At 28.7% G+C, this 22431-nt stretch overlaps 1 protein-coding gene across 1 annotated transcript in view; it reads left to right on the top strand.

Moving 5' to 3' along the window:
• The window catches only part of LOC142327524 (uncharacterized), a 221829-nt gene extending 200443 nt beyond the window's left edge, over positions 1-21386 (top strand). The window contains exons 2-5 of the mRNA XM_075370658.1: positions 2154-2301; positions 8051-8133; positions 17377-17518; positions 20644-21386. Coding sequence (XP_075226773.1) covers positions 2154-2301; positions 8051-8133; positions 17377-17518; positions 20644-20804 — 534 coding nt within the window. The 3' untranslated portion in view covers positions 20805-21386. The remainder of the gene's footprint in view (positions 1-2153; positions 2302-8050; positions 8134-17376; positions 17519-20643) is intronic.
• The last annotated feature ends 1045 nt before the right edge of the window (positions 21387-22431 follow it).

Genomic DNA, 22431 nt, shown 5'->3' with positions numbered 1-22431 from the left:
ATATTTTTGGAAGAACAAGTTTATTAATTTGAAAGAGAGTAGTTTATAATTTTAATAATTTAAAATTGCAATCGCGTTTAGTTATGTTGTTCAACAAATGAAAAATCTATATAATTAAATATAAGAATTGGAAATTTATTTTGATATTATACAAAACTAAATTTTTAGCCTTCTTCATAGCCCATTAGATATAGTACAATTCTCATCATTTTATTTTTAAATTTAATTTTGTAAAATATTTTCTAATTTTGTTCTAATCTATTATTATTATTTTTATTGCAATTTTTTCCATTATTTTTACTGTCACTAGAGAAAAAGGAAGATTTGACCTTAAATTTATATTAAAAATATATTCTTCACCAAAATTACCATTTTTGATTGCTAGTTTTTTAACGTTTTTTGGTGATCCAATTGTAACTTTTTGCCATCTTACTTAGTGGAAGAATTTAAAATTAAAAATGATTAGTCTACATTAGAAGATTAAAGATATTTTTCTTATTTTTTTTATCGTGATTGTGTAATATTTAATTATTCATAATATACAGTTCAGTGTATCAGATTCAAAGTATTTCCATATGAAGATTACTTGGAAAACATAAAATAAAAAATAAAGACGTATTCCCACAGTCCTAGCCAGATTTTTTTTTAGTAATCTTCCATGTCATTTTTCTGCATTCCTTGTCTCAATCTTTTTAAGACGTAGGTTTTCTTATCTTTTAAATCAAAATAAACTAATTAAACATTTTAAATAATCTTTATAAAATAATAATACAAATTATTTCAAACAAAGCATAAAAATGAAAAATAATACCCTTTTAAATTTTTTCAATATATTTTTTTGAAACCAGATTGTTGGAACATTTAGAAAATTTTTAAATTTTCAAATAACAAAAGATTGAAATTTAAAGAAAAAATTTCTTTATATATATATATATATATATATATATATATATATATATAAACTAATTGTTAACTTAATTCTTTCAATTTTTAATGAGTTTTCAGAAGTCATTTTAATTTTTCTAAAAACAACTTTTTTACCTATTCACATAAAAATAAAGATAAACAAAACAAAAATTAAAAACCTTGAAATTTATAAAAATATTGAAAATAATTTTTTAAAAATTAAACGTCTGTGATGTAATGGAAACTAATTTTTATTTTTATTCATTAAGGATGCACATAGTAGAACTTTCCAAATAAAAAAAATTAAGAAATAAGGTTTTCAGCACCTTTCTAAAAGTATTCTATATATTTTCAAGTTGGGGGATCTACTCTCTCTTAGGAAAATAATTATTTTATTACTTACTTTCTTAGATTGCTTTCTAATATAAAATTTCAAAGCACAGTTATGAAAAAATTTTTCATATAAAATAACTTTCCTCATTAATATTTAAAACAAATTTTGAACAGTTATTCTCTATCCTTCTGATACACATGGATAAAACGTTTTTTTTTTTTTTACAATTTATTCACTGAGGTTGCAATTGAGTGAAAAATTTTCCAACGGCAAAACAAGTTGAATTTTAAATAGTATTTATTTATTCTTTTTATTTTAGAAGTAACAAACTGTCCATTTTTGGGGGAAATAGTTTTTTCAGTAAGTGGGAATAAGATTTTTAATTGTAGAAAAACAGATAAATTATAATAAACAGTTAAATTTTTGAAATAAAACAAATAGTATAATATATTTGAAATATTCTTACTAATTTCAAATTAAAACTTTGTATCAATAAACAATTTAAAGTTAAATGATTTATTTCACAAATTTATTCAGTTTGAAGATAAAAAATTTTAAATTTACATTAATATAATCACCGACCATCATGGACAAGAGTGTCTTGAGAAAGGAACTGGCTAATTAAACAGCTTTATCAATTGATATTATGAAAGGAAAAACAATTAAATCTTGAGGCTAATAACTTATTTATACTAGACATGCTTATATATAAACCCATATACTTATCCTACTTTTTTTCTTTGGGTTTTTCTGGGCAAAAACGCTTTCATGTTATTATCTGCCGTACTTATCCTATAAAAACTTGTATACATATGTGTATGAAAATTATTTAAGATTTAATTTCATAGAAATTATATTACTTACATATGATTATAATTTTCTGATTATGTTTTTATTGGATTTATTGTTTCAGATAACCAGTGTTTTGATTCTTACACAATTATCGACTGAACTGGCTGATCCTGAAAATGCTGGTGGTTCAGTCAGTATATTACTAGGACTTGATGTTGAAGAATTTAAATACACAATAAGTGGAGAAGAGAGATATAGAAAATCTGATGGTAATTATCTTACATTTCTGTCATTAATTAATTTATTTTGCTTAATTCTTATAAAACTTTTTCTCATCTACATTTTTAAATCATAATTTTTTCTTTAACTCAAACCCGAATTATTATCTTGCAAGAATATAGTAGATTTTCTGCTCTGTCAGGTAACCTATTACCACATCACTGCAGAGTATACTTTACATGATTGTCATGTATTTTCATTGGTCTGGTCCACAGTTGTCTAACCAGTTTTAGAGCGCCGACCAGTTCAAAGAAGGAAAGTAGGAGAAAATTAATAAAACTTAATTTAGTATTAATGGAAAAAACTAAAAATAATTCAGTTTTTTACCTTCTTTTTCCTCTACAATATTGACCAATTACAGCCTAAACCCTGGACAAGTTTTGATTATGTTGCAATTTTTTTACTTTTTTACAATATAGTTTTCTTTTAGAATGATAGAAAATTAAATACCTAAATATATTTAAGTTAAACGCGTTATTTAATTGTTAGAGACAAATAATGCAACAGATAATATCATCATATCATTAATTAAAAAGTGGCCGGCTGATTTTGAACATTTATTTTAAACTGGTATGTATAACTTTGGCCTATTGTACTGTATCCTATTGGGACTGTACCCAAATCAGAAAACAGTTATAAAAATAAAGGGAGATCAAACTGAGTGATTTGTCTTGGGAAGGGTGATAAGGCAAGGGAGTCCAATCGTCAATTTTGTTGAATATGAAAATTGAATATTAGGTAAAAATGCTATCGAAGATTTTCATTTTCTCAAATCATTGTAGAAAGAAGAAAATACAATTTATAAGGTATGTAGATGACATTTTTTTATGTTGATGAAATACAGGATATTCATCAGGTGATTAAAAATTCTAGGAAGCCTGTGACAGAATATGACATGAAAATAAATAATAGGAAAATAATTAATGAGTACAGCATAAAAATTAGCCAATGAATCTAAGAAGAAAAGGAAGAACTAAACAATAAAATTATATAAATAATTAGGTATGATGTTAGCAGAAAATGGCATAAATGTAAATAAAATAAAAATTAGAATAGTAATGGCTAAAGAAGTGTTAAAAAAACATATGTAGTAAGATGATGTTAGACTTAAAGCATCTTGTTAAGTGCTAGGTTTGGAATACACTTCTGCATGGATATGAAAGATATATACAGTAAAAGTGAAAAATCAAGTAATGAGGAGAATGGACAAGAATCCAGAACAATTCTGACTAGAAGACTTGTTTTCAAAACTGTTTTGAACATAAAATGAGAGGCAAGATTAAAACTATTCTAGGAGGATCAATAGAACCTTTAAAAAAGAGGGAATAGGTTGAATGAGAGTAAAATTACAGATTATCTAAAAGAAAATTAGGGCTATCAGGTCTTCAAAAGTTAACCCACTGGGTTGGTCTAGTGGTGAACAACGCATCATCCCAAATCAGCTGATTTGGAAGTTGAGAGTTCCAGCGTTCAAGTCCTAATAAATGCAGTTACTTTTACATGGATTTGAGTACTAGATCGTGGATACCGGTGTTCTTTGGTGGTTGGATTTCAATTAACCACACATCTCAGGAATCAGACTGAGACTGTACAAGACTACACTTCACTTACACTCATACATATCACCCTCATTCATCATCTGTAGTAATACCTGGAACAGTAATTCCCAGAGGCTAAACAGAAAAAGAAAGAAGGTCTTCAAAAGTTTAGCCAAGAATAAAAAGGAATGCAGATTGACATGGTGCAAAAGAAACTGTCCCAGGAGATAACTATTTTGATTGTGACCGTTTAAATTGTAAATAAAATGAAAATCTGTTGTACTTCAAAGAAAGATATACAGAGTGAGGGTCTATATGATTGATCTATATAATTGATGTGCATTTAGTTTGCTAAATGCACATCAATTATTCTGTGCATTTTAAGTGTTATAAAAAAATAATAAAGCAATGTAATTATTATGTTGTGTGTGTATATATATATATATATATATATATATATATATAGATACTTTGCTATCAGTGATGAACATCGAGAACCCTTTCACCAGGAGGTATCTACAATGGAAACAAAATATCAGGGAAAATGGTACCCAAAAATGTTAGCCGACTACTGTTGGAATATAAAGAGGGATCTACCTACAGCAAATTACAGCAGAAAATCCAAAAGAAATAGATTTTAGGTGGGTACAAAACGCATATAATGTATTGTCATATTATGATCATCATACATTTTTGTTTCAAAAGAAATTTCAATTACAAAAAAACTGAGCCTGATAGAAAAAAAATCTATTAACATACTTGTACATGAAATCAGCGTAAAAATACTATAAGAATCAGCCATTCACTCTCATTCAACAAACAGAAAATTAAATTTTGTTGACCAGTACTATTTATTTATATATTTATATATATATATATATATATGTGTGTGTGTGTGTGTGTGTGTGTGTGTGTGTGTGTTTTATATATATATATATATCAAAGAAAAGCTTTTTGAATCTTTCAATTTATAATATCCAATAAATACTTTCAACATTTCAACTCTTAAATTATATAATTTGACTGAAGTAGTCACTATTTTTTTATTGCTTTTTAATGGTGAAGGGAAGAAGCAAGTCAAACAAGTACACTTTTTTCAGTATCTAAATTTATATTCACTAGTACATCTGTCAAATTTAATATTGTGATTTTTATAACTAGTTATGTCTCAAAACATTATTATTTCAGAATAAAAGTGTCATAAACTGCAACTGAAAAAAAATTATAAAATGGATTGATATAATTAATACTATTACAAAATAATTTTATCTTATCCCAGGGCTGCTGCATCGGTCTTCAAAATTTACTGTGGAATTTAGCACATTCACTGCAACCAGTTGTGAGGAAAATGAAGTGTTAATAGTTTGTGGAGCAATATTATGCTATTAGCATCTTGAGAAAAATTCTAAACAGTATTCCTTACAACCTGATGATTACTGAATGCATTGAAAATCAATTAGCATCCTGAAAATTTAAGTCTATGAAGTTAGGATAAAGTGTCAATGGTGAAAGTCATGATAAATATGTAAATAAATAGTACTGGTCAACAAAATTTAATTTTTTGTTTGTTGAATGAGAGTGAATGGCTGATTCTTATAGTATTTTTACGCTGATTTCATGTACAAGTATGTTAATCGATTTTTTTTCTATCAGGCTCAGTTTTTTTGTAATTGAAATTTCTTTTGAAACAAAAATGTATGATGATCATAATATGACAATACATTATATGCGTTTTGTACCCACCTAAAATCTATTTCTTTTGGATTTTCTGCTGTAATTTGCTGTAGGTAGATCCCTCTTTATATTCCAACAGTAGTCGGCTAACATTTTTGGGTACCATTTTCCCTGATATTTTGTTTCCATTGTAGATACCTCCTGGTGAAAGGGTTCTCGATGTTCATCACTGATAGCAAAGAGATAGTTAGGGAAAAAATCCAAATGTGAACGTAAGAAATGGATTTTGAGTGACAAGTTACATGCAAGTTATTTGTAGTTTTGAAGGAGTTCTCTCACAAGTTCTCTGTAGTTAATGACCTTATGGTTTCCAAGGAAGTTGTTCGAAATGATTTCCACGCAGCAACCTCCAACTCATTCAAAGACGGGATCAACTCATTAGTTTTCTTATTTGTGGTCCAACAAATATACCATCCTTTATTTTAGCATCACTTATATTAGGGAATTTGTTTTTTAGAAACTGAAATCCTGTACCATTATGATCCATTGCTTTAACAAAATTTTGAATAAACCTTGCTTAATGTGTAGTGGTAAAGATCAAACTTTTTCTGGTTTTACTAATGCCCGACTAACAGCATTCTTCTCTCCTACAGTCAGTACCTCTCTCTTTGGCCACTGCTCTTTTATGTAGTAGGTTTTCCTAACCTTGCTGTGCCACTCACACAAAGAGCAACAGAACTTAGTGTATCTGAGTTGCAGTTCAAGCAAAAGCGTTATTACTTTCAGATCTCCACAAATATGCCATAAATATTTCTCATACTGAATCCTGCTTAATACAAGTTTCATATCTTCATAAGACTCCTTCATGTGAACAGCGTATGCTAATGGTATTGATCGGTATTTATTTCCAATGTGAAGTAGAACAGCTTTCAAAGTAAGCTTTGATGAGCTTTGAATAAAAAGTTGTCACTTGTCAGGATGGTGCAAGCTTCCAGTAAAGAGATCACATCATTACAGTATACTAAGTTTTTGCACTGGGAGAAGAAATGTTCAAATTCTGACTGTCTGCCACGGAAAGCACATATTTTAATGTTTGGTTGTAAAAGATAACATCCTTTCAGTCTTGATGCCAGTATTTCTGCTTGATTTTTTGATAAATTTAGATCACGAACCAGATCATTTAATTCTGACTGATTAATTAAATGGGACTTAGTCTGTCAATTTTCTAAAAAGTTTGGATCTCTTTCTTCATTGCCTGATAAGTCAGCACAAGATTTGACATTTACATCTTCATCTAAGTTCTACATTTCCAGTGGTACTGGAATTGAAAGCTCTTGGCTATGTGGGACTGTCTGCATGGCAAAAGGAATATTAGGGTATTTAACAATATGTCTAGTTTTATCTATTATCCCAGATATCTTTATTTCTCAAGAATAACAGTCTGTGGTGTGATCCTTCAGTTCTTTCCAAACCATTAGAATTGCAAATGGCATGTGACGAGATCCATTTAGTCAACTGGTCAACAGTGTTACACAAGAAGCACAGAAATATGAGGAACCCAAGATTTGTCCTGATCACTTAATTTACATCCAAAATACAGTTCTTACGACTTTTTTATTTGTGGAGTTATATTTCTTTTCTAAGACTTCAACATTAACACACCACAGATGTAGCAGAAATTGTCTGGATGATTAATCTAACTGCAAGGCATTGTTAATACATTACTGTAACTAATATTGTTTAAAAAGAAACACTTTAAAAAACACACTGATTTAATTATCATACATGCACTTTACTGAACAACATACACCCACAAATATGAAAGAGCCACACACAAGAACTTGCACTTGAATGAGAATTAAAAATATTTTTCTAGTCTGCATGATAGCTTGTAAGTAAATATAATAACGATAGAAATAACTAATGAGTGGATCATATGATTATAGTAAGATGAAAATAATTAGAATGAGTTACATTCTTGTTCATTTTAATTAGTGTAAATAATAAACATGATGACTAATGTCTAACAAATCAGTGTGACAACAATTAAGGGACTGTAGTAAATAAACAAAAGCTATTTAGCTGATAAATAGTATAATGAAATTATGTTCACAAAATGCTATGCTTATGAAGTGCATAAGTGATTCTACCTGAAAATAAGAATGGTAGTTGCAAAAAAACTAAGCCTGATAGAAAAATTCTGATTTCATATCAGCATGAAAAATACTGTAAGAATCGGTTATTCATTCTCATTTAACAAAATCATTGTTGATCAGTGCAATCGATTCCTTAAATTACAGAAGCTTTGATACCAATTAAAATTTATCTTGAAAAATTAAGATAATTTACTATTGTTGTAGAAATTTTTTGAAATTTACAATCAGGTGGATTTAACATCTTTATCATATTTAACAGTTCTCTTATGAATTTGTTTAATGTCAGTTCTGTAAGGAATAATAGCAATTAGTCTTGAGGATCAGAGGAAATTTTAAATGTTATTAATTATTTTTTCTTTTTTCTTTTACAGCCACAGAAATAATGGTAGCATTCCTTTTATTTTCATTTATATATGCAGTCGCAAGTGCAATACTCATTTGGGGAACCATTGTGGTAAGTTTGATAAGTTAATTAAAAATATTACAGTTACTATTGATTTTTTAAATACCTAATTTTCATTAGTGATTAATTTTCATTTAATCACTGGATGTATCATTGATTTTATCTATTGTATAAATTTATTGTAGGCATAAGTACTATATTGCAACTGATAGAGAAGCTTCCAGAAGAAGAAATATAGAGAAAATGTAGAAAGAGAGAACAAAAAGAAACAGAAACAGTAAAGCAATTCTTTCTAGAAAGAATTTATAGAAAAGCGTAGAAGGTGTGGACAATAGAAATTATAATGCTTGAACAACAAACAAACAAAAAGATGGGTTGGGTACTGTTACTACTGGTCAATCTCTAGACCTGGAGTCATAAGTACTGCCAAGGATCAGCAAGTTACAGTTTTAGTTTCTGTTCAGTGTGCAATAAATATAAGGGCAGTGTACGGGAGCATTCGTAGCAAGTGCGTGGTAACAAATGTGCGAAGAGTGCATCACGAGTATTCCATTTTTGGACAGTGGTTAAGTAAAAGAAACTCTTTGTTATGAACAGAGGACAAAGTGACATTCACTTCTAAAAAGTGAATTGTTGATTTTGTGATTGCTACCTTAGTGTTATAATCTCTTGTTAATTTTGTAATAATTTGTATTAGCTACTGTAAGATGTATAGCAAAATTGGAATTGTATTTTGATATTTATAACTAACATATTTTATATTACAGGTAATTAAGAGTATATAAATTGTACTTGTAAGAATTTTTATACGTGCTACCTCTCAATATCCTTGTCGAATTGTGAACATGCAACCATATATATAATATAAAACTCTAGTTTCAGTTTATAGGAAAAAGATTATATATTATAAAAGTAAAAAAATAATTTATACACGAGATCTGTAAATAAAGTAATGAGACTGGTTCAGAAAAATGTTTTATTTACAATCCAATTATACTGGTACATGGACTCTATCACCTTCAAAATAATTTCCTTGGGAAGCCACGCAATGCTTCAGACTGCTTTCCCACTCTTCATATCAGTGTTGGAACTCAAAAACCGAAATATCCTTCAGATGATCGGTTACATTTTTAAAAATGTTTTCTACTGTTCAAAATTTGCTCATCAGGGCTAGGAACAGGGGGAAGGTGATGTGGCAACTGGAAGCAACACAAGGTGATTGTCTTCCCCTGCGAGGTTGGGATGTTCCAAAATGGTGTCCTCTGAGGTGTTTTTTTAAAGTCAGAACAGAAAAAAGTCGCAGGGGCTCAAGTCAGGTGAATAAGATGTTTGGGAAACTACAGGAATGTTTTTCTTTGCCTAAAACTCATTAATTGAGAGTGCAGTGTGACAAGGTGCATTGTCATGATGCAGCATCAAGTTGTCTTTGATGGCTGGTCTCATGCGGGCAACTCTTTTCCACAGTCTTTCAAGAGTTTCTCTGTAAACATGTTGATTTACAGTCTATCCTGTAGGCAAAACCTCCTTATGGACAATGCCATTACTATCGAAGAAACAAATTAGCATGGTTTTGATTTGGTCATTTTTGATTTTTTGGGACGTGGTGAGTTTGAAATGTGCCACTCCTTGCTTTGGCGTTTTTTTTCTGGGTTGTATCCAAAATTCATCACCAGTACTAACATTTTTTTTAAAATAAGGATTAGTTTCAATTCGCTCTAGAAGATCGTGGCATACTTCCACCCTGCTGTTTTTCTGTTCAACAGTGAGGTTTTTTAGGACCAATTTCACACAAACTTTTTTCATGGTCAATTTGTCAAAATTTGATGGACTTTGGTATGGTTCAAATTCAATTGTTCGGATCAGCCACAACTGATTCCCGGCCATCTGAATATGCTTTAAGCCACCTAAAAACTTGATCTTATGATATAGTATCATCTCCATATGCCCTTTTCAATTTTGAAAATGTTTCAGTAGCATTCTCACCAATTTTAACACAAAACTTGATTGCACAACATTGCTCATAATTAGTATCGTTTTTGTAATGTACAACAAAAACTCATTTCATGAAAAGTTTGTTTACATCTCACGCAGCAACAATACACTAAAAATATCAATACCTAATATAAATCAGCTGTTCATATAACCATATGTTTACTAGTAACTTTATAGTGTTGCCACCCCAAAAAAAACTAGTCTCATTACTTTATTTACAGACCTCGTATATAAATTACTTTTTACTTTTATAATATACAATCTTTTGCCTTCAAACTGAAACTAGATTTTTAAAAGATAAATATAATATTTCTCTAACCTATTAATTTATATCATACTCCGGAGTGGTGTCTGGTTGAATGGTAAATAGTTCAGTCAGAGACTATTAAAACACTACTTTTGAAGTGGATGAATTTTCCTCACAAATACCTGATCTTTTCTCAAGTGACTTCTTATTACTCAGTGACATAAAATAGTGTTCACCAGCAAATAATTCAACTGACGAACATTAAACTGCTGATCAATAATGTGATGCTTCCATCCTGAGTAAATATTTTCTGATAATCTATGAAATTGTGATAGGATGGATATCTGTTATCTGGAAGTACTTGCAACATTCCTTTGGATCATTTGTCTTTCTTCACAATTTCACTGCGAGTAGAACATTTCTTTTTCACTACCCATGCATTTTCCTTATCTCTGATCCCTTTTTGTAGGATATTCAATAAATTTTCATCAAATGTTGTTTGTGTTATGGATGTGGATGTAGAGATGTGTTTCCTGGGTGTGTTATGGATGTATTTATTTTCTTTGACACTTATAGGGCTTGGTGAAGATAATTATGCCTGTAAAAAAAAAACAACAAATATAATTATTAATAAGAAATAATTCATATTTCATTAAAAATGTTATGCTTCAGACATTTTAATTTTTCACTAATAAGTTTGTTGTAATAAATAATACACTATTAATAAATAATTCTGCTTCAGTTATTATTTTTGAAGCATGACAAAATAAAGTTTCATTTTTGTTAACTAGCAAGATACTTATCATTTACTTTCTAAATACAGGATATATGCTTCTATAAAATTGTTTTAAAACTATATTTCTCTTTGATACTGATATTGCAAGTGGCACTACTGTTAAAGACTCTCATCTTGAATTTTTAAGAAGCTTAAGGTTTTTTACCCACAATACTAACACAGGTCCACTACGGAAAAGTTGTTTGAAAAGCAATAACTAATTCTTATAGATTTTTGTGTGCTAGTTTTAGGAAAAATAATCAAAAAATTCTATCACGTACCATTTTTTTAATATTCTCAAAATTGAAAATCAATATATTTTATTTATAACATGTTGAATAAAAAATTAGAACTGTGCTAATTTATTTGATACCTTATTATTAGTTTGGTTACATGGAATGAATATAAGTAGTGTTCATAATTTTGGTTTGGTACAGTAAGATGAGTGACTAATAATATGATTGATTAGAATGACTTTATGAGTCATTTTTGTCAAGCTATTAGCTAAGGTGATGACTCACTCAATCCTACTCCCTTTCACTCGACTGAAATGAAAATAAATCAGTTGCAATTAGAACATTTTGCTAGTGCAAAAAAATTTTAGGGTTTTGCTAGTGTGCTAATGGAGCAAAGAAATATTACAGACTTTGTTAAAAGAGTGTACTACATCTATTTTGGGGTAAAACTTGGTGATCAAGATAAAACATGAGCCCCTCAAACAGTTTGTTCTACTTGTGTGGAAGAGCCACACAAATGGACAAACGTTACGAAAAAGTATTTTCAGTTTGGAGTACCAATGATCTGGAGAGAACCACAAAATAACAGTGGTGATTGCTACTTTTGTTCTTGTTATGTACAAGAGTTCAATCTAAAAAATAAGAAAGAAATTGTATATGCAAATTGTTATTCGGCAATACACTCTGTACCTCACAGCCCTGGTGTACCTGTACCTTCAGTTCCAGAAAAACTAGAAGATATACTGAACAACTCTAAAGCAGAATCACAGGATAATGATGATATTGATTTTATTTCTGGTAGTTCTCAACCACAACTTTTTTCACAGCATTATCTGTTTCTCATGGTAGACACACAGATAAAAGGCCTTTATTCCATTCTTTTCTGAAGATGGAAGATTAACTTATTGTAACAATGTTCCTGATGCAATGGAGCAGTTGAACATAAAGTGTGATGTGAATGAATGGAAGCTGTTTATTTACTTGTCCAAAAGAAGCCTCAAAGCTGTTATTCTTCATAATGGCAACAAATATGCTTCAGTGCCGGTAGGACACTTTGTATATCTGAAAGAATGCTACGAGAATTTAGAATTAGTTCTGTCTAAACTGAAACATTGCAATCTTGAATGGATAATATGTGGTTACCTAAAAGTAATTTGTATGCTTCTTGGGCAGCAGGGAGGATAACCAAGTATCCTCCTTCTTGTGAATGGGACAGCCAGGACGAGAAAGAACATTGTACCAGAGAAGAATGGCCACATAAAGTATTATACCTGGGAGCAAAAATGTAATATGGAAAAGTTTGGTTAATCCACAGAAAGCTTCTTACCTCCACTTCACATCAAACTGGGATTGATGAACAATTTGTAAAGGCTTTATCTAAGGGAGGAGAATTTTTTATGTACATATGCCATACGTTTCCACAACTATCAGAAGCCAAAGTGAAAGAAGGTGTTTTCACTGGTCCAGATATTCGTAAACTTTTTAAAGATGAAGTCTTAGTCTTTCAAACAAAAATAGAGGACATTGAAAAAAAAGCATGGAAAGCATTTAAATAAGTGAAAAGAAATTTCTTGGGAACAATAAGGACCAAAATTTTAAGTGTATAGTGGAAAACATGCTAATGAAATTCCAAGACTTGGGTTGTTCAATGAGCTTGAAGGTACATTTGCATTCTCATATTGATGACTACTTCCCTGAGAATCTTGGTGCTGTAAGTGAAGAACAGGATGAAAGATTTCATCAAGATATAAAGGAAATGAAACACAGATATCAGCAAAGGTGGAATGTGTACATGATTGCAGACTACTGTTGGTGTATCCAATGAGATGATTCGCAACGTGACTACAACAGAAAATGTGGCCTGAGAAGTACTGAAAGGAAAAGAGAAAGGCAGTAAAAGTCCTCACAGAGGTAAGAAAATGTACAAAAATCCTTTCTTTAAGTACTGTTTCTTTTTTATAAATAAAACTTTTCCACAAGGAATACATGTACAATATGCCTTTTTTCCATTTTCTTTTTTTTAGTATTGTGAAAAATTCTTACGTGATTCACAAAACTGGTGGCCATATTTGAAATCGGAGCACAAAATAACATAAAAATCAGTTATCAAATTACAAAGAACTTTCACATTCCTTAATTTTGCTGACCTGTGTAATCTGTGATTTATTAATATTTGATCTGTATTGTGTTAATCTCTTTAGTATGCAATTTTATGCCATATTTAATCTTTTTTTTTCTTATTTATTGTTTAAATGTTTTTTATTTGAGTTCATGACTTTTAAATTCTACATCTCAGATGCAGTAAAGTAGCATTATAAGTCAGATTTTCATGAAATTGAGATCATCTTTATACCAAATGATTCAGAAATTTGTGCTCTTTCCCAGAAAAATACTGTTACTTAGTAATATATATCTTATGAAATGCCCTTTTGAAATATTATTAAAATTGAGGAAAGGAATTTATTTTATTTTACAGTTTTAACATTTCAACTGGATTTTTCTTAATTTTAGGCTTACTTAATTTTAGACTATGATATTTAAAATTTGCATGTTGTGGTTAATATCCTATTCCTATAAGGAGATTTGCAAAGGCTGATTCCTGTATGGTGTATAGTGATGTATTGTCTTCATATATATTCTTTGTATGCGTGAGTGAGTGTCTGTCTAGTTTGCTGAATGCAGTATTTAATAGTCATTATTTAAACTGGATAGAATATTTTTAACCGATTAATCACAATATCCAGATTATAATATGAATAATAATAAGATTATAATGGAATATCCAGATTGTATAATCTGGATAATCCGGGGTTGCTGTGTTTATCAGTGTGTATTTTAGAACATTAATTGTTTTTTTCTTTTACTCAAGTTTATAATAGCCAAGTTCCTAAATAATTAACTTTTGCACTTTAAATTTTTCACACAAGGGTTATTTCACTATAATTCAATAGATTTGTCAATATATAATGAATAAATAATTAAAATATTGTTATCTTTAATGTAAAAATTATAATTAATATTTTTTAAAAAAGAAAACTAGTATTTCCTGACTATGTTGTTGGTCATGAATGTCAAAATAACATTTAAGGATCAAATTTCCCAAATTTCAAATATAAATTTTTTTTTTTTTATTTTAAAGGCTTCCTTACTATGTGGGAAAAATGTAGGAAATTTATTTATTAAGAAGCAATCCTCCCCAAAAAAAGGTAAAGGAAAATTGTTAAAAAAACATTGAAAAATAAATTTTTTTATGAAAGTAATGAAAAAAATTGCTTCTCTTTTTGGGTCTGGAATGTAACATAGGGGGTGAAAGCTACTTTAATTTTAATATCTCTTTAAGTGATAAAGAAAAACACAGAATTTTTTTATAATTTTTTTTTTTTTTTTTTTGTCTTCAGTCATTTGACTGGTTTGATGCAGCTCTCCAAGATTCCCTATCTAGTGCTAGTCGTTTCATTTCAGTATACCCTCTACATCCTACATCCCCAACAATTTGTTTTACATACTCCAAACGTGGCCTGCCTACACAATTTTTCCCTTCTACCTGTCCTTCCAATATTAAAGCGACTATTCCAGGAAGCCTTAGTATGTGGCCTATAAGTCTGTCTCTTCTTTTAACTATATTTTTCCAAATGCTTCTTTCTTCATCTATTTGCCGCAATACCTCTTCATTTGTCACTTTATCCACCCATCTGATTTTTAACATTCTCCTATAGCACCACATTTCAAAAGCTTCTAATCTTTTCTTCTCAGATACTCCGATTGTCCAAGTTTCACTTCCATATAAAGCGACACTCCAAACATACACTTTCAAAAATCTTTTCCTGACATTTAAATTAATTTTTGATGTAAACAAAATATATTTCTTACTGAAGGCTCGTTTAGCTTGTGCTATTCGGCATTTTATATCGCTCCTGCTTCGTCCATCTTTAGTAATTTTACTTCCCAAATAACAAAATTCTTCTACCTCCATAATCTTTTCTCCTCCTATTTTCACATTCAGCGGTCCATCTTTGTTATTTCTACTACATTTCATTACTTTTGTTTTGTTCTTGTTTATTTTCATGCGATAGTTCTTGCGTAGGACTTCATCTATGCCGTTCATTGTTTCTTCTAAATCCTTTTTACTCTCGGCTAGAATTACTATATCATCAGCAAATCGTAGCATCTTTATCTTTTCACCTTGTACTGTTACTCCGAATCTAAATTGTTCTTTAACATCATTAACTGCTATTTCCATGTAAAGATTAAAAAGTAACGGAGATAGGGAACATCCTTGTCGGACTCCCTTTCTTATTAGGGCTTCTTTCTTATGTTCTTCAATTGTTATTGTTGCTGTTTGGTTCCTGTACATGTTAGCAATTGTTCTTCTATCTCTGTATTTGAACCCTAATTTTTTTAAAATGCTGAACATTTTATTCCAGTCTACGTTTTTTATAATTAAAAGAGCTTAAGCAAAAAACCAAATGCAGAATATATTTTGTATATAATATAATAAAATAAATTTTAAGGAAACTTTTTCTGAAAAATATTCATATATAAGTTAAACATAACAAATTTTCTTAAGTAAAGTTTTCTTTAAATTTAATACTTCCTTCAACACAGGCAAAAGTAAGAAAAAGAAAATGTTCAAAATCTATTCTGTATTTTTTGTCTGGGGTTTATAATTTAAAAAAATTGTAGACATTTCTTGACTCTATATATGAAGTATAGACTCTCAAAAAATATTTAAACTGAAGAGAGTAGAGCAAAAGAACAAAAAACATATATTTCAATTTAAAGAAATGGGGGTTGATTTTTGAAAATTATTTTTTTGGGATTATTTATATATGCATTGTAGATAAGAAATTTGCTTTAATAAAGTTTTCTCTAAAGTGCCTTTGAAGAAAATCGAAATTGTTTTTTTTAACAATATCCCCATACCTTAATGAATCTTGAAAAAAATTAATATAATCATTGTCCCATATTTGAAAATATTTAACCCAAATTTAAAGAAAATTAGTTCTGTCAGTCCTGAAATATAAGGTAAAAAGCATTGTGACACATTCATACATATATTTTTTGGTCTAGCTGAACCAAAAATGTATCTTTGAGTAATTATATTTTAGTAAATTTTTAATTAGTTTTCTTTAGAAAGAAAGTAAACTAATTTTTTAATAAGGAAAAAATCTTTATTGCTTCTTTTACACACAAAATTATTATTATGCCACTTAAATTAAAATCCAAACTCCATCTAAAATTTTCAATTCATTAGAGCTACTTATTATTTCTTTAAAGAAATATTCTCCCCCTCCAAAAAAAAACCAAATAAAGTGCATAAATTTAACTCATCTGCTATATTATCATAATTGTTATCATTAATAGTATTGTTTTATTTCAGCCTCTAGTAAGACCACTGATTTTTTTTCAAGGCAAAGATTCTGTAATTCTATATTGTGTCTTTTTTATTTGAATATTACCAGAAAATAATAAAAAAAAGAATATTAATTAAGAACAGTTACTGGCTTTAGTGGGTAATGATTTAAACACGCATAAATGACAACATTTTTAAGATGTTTATACATAAATCATTGAAAATACTTTTCCATAATGATATTAGGCTAATTACTCTATAAAAATCCTATATTAAACAATATTAATAAAAAAAGGGGGAAAAATTATATATATATATATATATATATATATATATATACATATATATTTGAACCGTCATTATGAACAACTTAATTTTTTCCTTAAAAAACTCTTACATCAAAGTTATTCAATAAATACTTGATTTTTAGTATTTATTAAACTTAATTTATTTATTAAATTTAATTTTTTGATTGAAACTTATGAAATGAATATATTGAAGAGGTAAAAGTCATTAAAAAAAAAATATATATATATATATATATATATATTAAGGTTGATCTGAGATCTTCCTTCCTTTTATAAGTTTGATAAAATATATTTTAATTTTTTTTATAAATTTAATTTCATTGAAACTTAATTAAAAATATGAGTATATATTATGTCTAACACACTGTATATATGCATTTCAGGAACAGAGCTGGTGTGCTTTACCTTGGTTAATATGTGAAGCATTCAGTTTTGCAACTCAAGTTTCAACTTTAGCAATTCATGCTATTGCATTAAGAACAAGAAAAGATAAATGGGTTATTACTTTCTCAGTTCTTAATATAGGTAAGTACTGTTTTTATGTATTACTGTTATTACTACTAACTATACTTGAATATAGAAATAGTTACAAAAATGACTCTAGTGGATAAATTTATGGGATACTTTTATACATTTTATATCATTACAATAATATAGAAGTTATACCATTATTATAATGAAAAAGTACTTACTAACTGATTATGCATTTCTTTTTCCATTTACACTAGGTTTTTGTAAATAATTTTTTCCAAGTTATCAAATTGAGTTTAGTAAGTGATTTATAAGAGAACAATCAATGTTGGCTGAGTGTTGTTTTTATACCCTATAATATGGTAAACTATAGAAATATGTATAAAAACAACGTTTCAGCCAATTTTCTTATAATGTTGATTGATACAGAAAAAAACATATATTTTATGAGCTTTACACATGAACAATAACATTGTAATCGTTTATTCCCCCTACAGTGTATCATACATTTTCTTGTAGTTTTCAATCATTTACCAATTATAAACAGTCAGAGCAGGAGCAGAAAAAAACCTTGTAGAGATGCTTTCTAAAAATTTAACCAACTCACTTCTTTCAATACTTGGTTGCCCACACCTAATGACAATGCTGATGTTCGCATGTCTATAAGAGCCTTGCTTATCCCAGTTACTGGTTCCAACCCAATAAAGGAAGTTAAAGTCTTCCTTTTTGGCCAAAAAATCTATTACCTTATTCTCCCCCCCCCCCCTGGGTTTGGTATCCTGGATCCATTGCAGCTTGACAACGTTAAGAGTTAACAGAAATAAAAATATTAGATAACATTCTCAAAAATATCAGAATTGAAATGATAAAAGCAGATTAAGTACCTCATAATTTTCCAAATAGTTCAGGAAAATTTTATCCTTAACCTTCTTAATGCCTCTTCTTTTTTTTAATGCTCTTTTAACATAGTGATATAGGATGGCTAAACATTTCCTTTAGAAAAAAACTGGAATATACTCTGATTTATGTAACCTCACAGGTTTTTCATAACCTCTGATTTTAAATATTTGGAGAGCTTAATAAGACATTTTTTGTGTAGGATTATAGTTTTAATGCTTATCTGGGTGAATTTTAGTCAGTCAACCAGGCAAATAAAATTTCAAGGAAGCTCTAACACAATATTTTCTTGCTATGGTCATGGTCTTTTTTGATACCATTATTTAAGAATATCAATTCCAAAATGTTTATTACACAAAACAATGCTTCTGTGTCCTTTGAAGTTTATTTGGAAACTAATCTTGAGCTATTTTTTCACTTCCACTCTTCACTATGAAGCTGATGTAGTATAAATGTCCAACAATGTGATTACATCTTTTCTATGTTGTCTTCAAAAAATTATTTTTGTATTTATCTTAATAAGAATCCCTACATATTTCATTCTCACACTCTGCAGGATTTTGCTATTATTCTTCAACATCTAAGTGGACCTATCTTATTGTTGTCATCTTCTTTCAAAAGTTAACTGTCTTGAGTCATCACATTTCATACATAGTGTTCAGTAAAACCATTTTTAAGTTATTTTGTTTAAAACATGTCTACAGGATCAAAAAAGTATCTGAAATCATATAAATTGAACTGTAGCCCAAAAACTTAAGATTTTTATATGATTCTTGATAGTTGAAAACTAGTAAACCTTAAATATTCAACAGGAATAAGTTTCTTCTGAAGCATACAAGATAGATACACACTGAAAACCCGTTTTTTAGCCCTTTTACAATCTACTTAAAGACTTTCTTCACAAGAGCTAAATTCACTCATCTTTTCAGATGAATTTCTTTTCCTCCCATTCTTTGTAAATTTACTTGTAGAAAAATAAAAAAAGATTTTGAAAACAGCATTATAATGTTACATAATAGTTGCATATTGCATTTAATAATGGAAATAACAGCTATTTCGAGTATATTCTAAGATGGAATCAGATTTGAAGAAAAACACCTTATGTAGAGTTAAGTTTTAGAATCTTTGGATGTGAATATTAAAATTAAGAAAATTAAAAAAAGCAGGAATTATTTTTGAAAAATGGGCATAGAGATGATTAGAGAAAGTTAAATGAACAAACTGAATGAAAAATTAACAAGTAATGTGAAAAGTGAATGTAAATACAAACTTAATCAATACAGTCCAAAATAGGAAAGTCAATTGAGTAAGGCCTATCATGAGAGGTGAAAAGTTGATTAGAACAGAAAAATCAGAACCTCCGAAATAATGATGGAAAAGGATAAAAATTATTAAAGGGATGATCTAACAGGAAATTAGAGCTACTAAGAATTCAAATTTAGCTGGAAGTAGAAGAGGATGGTGTAAGATTATGGTACAAGGGACCATCCTCAAGGGAGACACCCATATGTTGTTATGAAACATGTTACTATATCTAAAAGAATTTTGTCACTAGAAATTATAGAAACCTGTCTGATTCTCTTAACTATATAAAAATCAAAATCTATACATTCAAACCTTTACTTGACCTAATTAGAATTTTATCTTTTTTTTGTTATATTCTGATGTTTTTTTATGGAATCTTTGTGTTGAATGATCCCTAAGCTGTTCCTTTCAGTAGCATTTAGACACCTTATTTGATAACATTGGTAACCAAAATAAAAACCAAAAAAAATTTTAGTTTTTGTTTTTTAACTACAATGATTCTTTCTGTATTTAGACAGACTACTATTGGTGATACCTGAAGATCATCTTAATTCTTGGGTGCTAATCTCTTAGGATAGATTTGTAAAAAGCGATATGTAAAATTTCAGTTAATTGCTAGAATATTAAAAAATAAGTTTTTGTATGACCACAATCATCAACATATTGTGAATTAATCTTCTAATTAAAACCACTCATTTCGTTTATCTTGGGGGAATTTGTGATTTATAATATATTGAAATTTATAGATCAGCAGCATAAATGAATTTGTTTCTTTTATCTGATTTAAATCAAATTCAGAAAAACTTTTATAGTGTTATTTAAGTTAAACTCAAAACATTTTTAAGTTTCAAAGAGGTTCGGAGAATTTGAGTATCCAATTATTAGATGATGTACTCTTACATAGAAATGAAAACTCCTCTAAGCTTTAATGCATTTTAATGTTAATGTTTCATTAGTAATAATTTATTTTGTTTTAGGTCTAACAGTGTATTTTTGGGTAGTTGTATTTTGTGCACAAAGAACGTGGAGACGTCAAAGTGAAGAAGAAAAAGAATTAGAAAGAACAAGAAATGGTACGCAAGATAAACACGAAGAGTCTCCTGTACCACCACTACCAAATAAATATATGCAAGTGTGACATACGGTATGCCACCTGATAAAACCAGGACACCGACCTGGTCATCAGGTGTGCGACCTATGATTTATTCATATAATACTATTTAAAAACTAAAACTATTAATTATATACTTCTTCTCATCCGCTTTAAATTGTAATTAAGTATAATAGTCAATAAAATGCTGTAATTAAAAAAAAATGTTAATAACTGTATAATAATATTGTAATAATTTGTAGTTATGTAAATAACAAAAATATTAATTATAAAATAATTCTAATGATAGTGTTAATAGTAAGTAAATGTGTACCTGGTGTACACATCGATTCTGTGATAAAGCAGTGAACTTTGAACTGTGAACTTTTTTTGTGTGTTGTCTAAATAATAATTAATAAAATTATTATAATTACAGTTTACTAGGTTATATAATTAATTATTTCAAAAAGAAAAGGTAAATAAAATTAGGTTAGTAATTTATAAATTTAACCAATTATTGTGTTTTAATTTTAGTAAGCTCAGATAAATTTATGAGTATTTACATTAGCAAGGCTTCACTTAGAGATGCTATATAATTTTGTCCATTTGAACTCTCAATTCCACAAGTTTAAGTTCGAAATTTAATGTGCGTACGCGCGCGCGCGCGCGCGCGCGTGTGTGTGTGTGTGTATATATATATTTATTTATTTATGTGCATTAAATGTTTAATAAAATGATATGTATATTTATAACAAAACCTGATTTACTGGCCTCTGCTAATTTTTTTTAAAACGTGGTTGTTTGAAAAATGTGGAGGAGCTATTAAATTTCAACTACAGTATTTAATTTTTATTATATGTTTATTTACATTACTAAAAAGCTACTCTCTGTCATTGTGACACATTCTGTGAAATTATCAACATGTAGATAGAATTTTTATATTTTTTTTACAACTTTTCTATTAGTCAGTAAATGTGCCAGCTAGAAGTTTTTTTTTGAAAATGTAATTATGGACTTCCCTTATTATCAATAAAAACTAAATAGTATGCAAATAAAAAGTTTTTTAATAAGGAATTATAGAAAAGCTTTTCTCTATTAAAAACAAATCTTTGTATATAACAGGTATTTCAACTTTATCTTTTTTACTGTATACTTTCTAATTATCCATCTGTTTATTAAAAATATTTTCGTTTTAAATGAATTCTAATATTTAAATCTCTTATCATTGATTTAGTAAGTAATAAACTGTTGATAAATTGTTTTAAATATCCACTGTTGTTTTAAACATTCACTATTTAGTCATAAGAAATGGCCATTAAATAAATAAGTAAATGCTTTATTCAAATCATAACTTAATTATACACTAGAAAGATCATATCAGAATAGTAGTTTTGCTATTCTATTTACAGACTGAGTCAAAAGTTTGAAAACCTCTCAACAACTTTAAAACCTTTCCAAATAGAATACTGTAGCTTTCAGATTAAGGTATCCGTCAACGAATTTACCTTTTGACGAGAAATAGAATTTCAACTCCTTCTTGGTGGTGGTCGAGGGGTTTTAACTCATATATGTTATATGGTAACACTCTTTGTGTGGTACATCATTTTATAGGTTTCTTTAAGACAAGAAAAATGGTATAAATAAAAAGTTGGTGCAATGGTTCAGTGTAATTCAA

This window comes from Lycorma delicatula, chromosome 7 (assembly GCF_047948215.1).
Source record: "Lycorma delicatula isolate Av1 chromosome 7, ASM4794821v1, whole genome shotgun sequence".
Taxonomy (NCBI): domain Eukaryota; kingdom Metazoa; phylum Arthropoda; class Insecta; order Hemiptera; family Fulgoridae; genus Lycorma; species Lycorma delicatula.
Note: the sequence above shows the minus strand (reverse complement) of the source record. Positions and strands in the feature narration are given on the sequence as shown.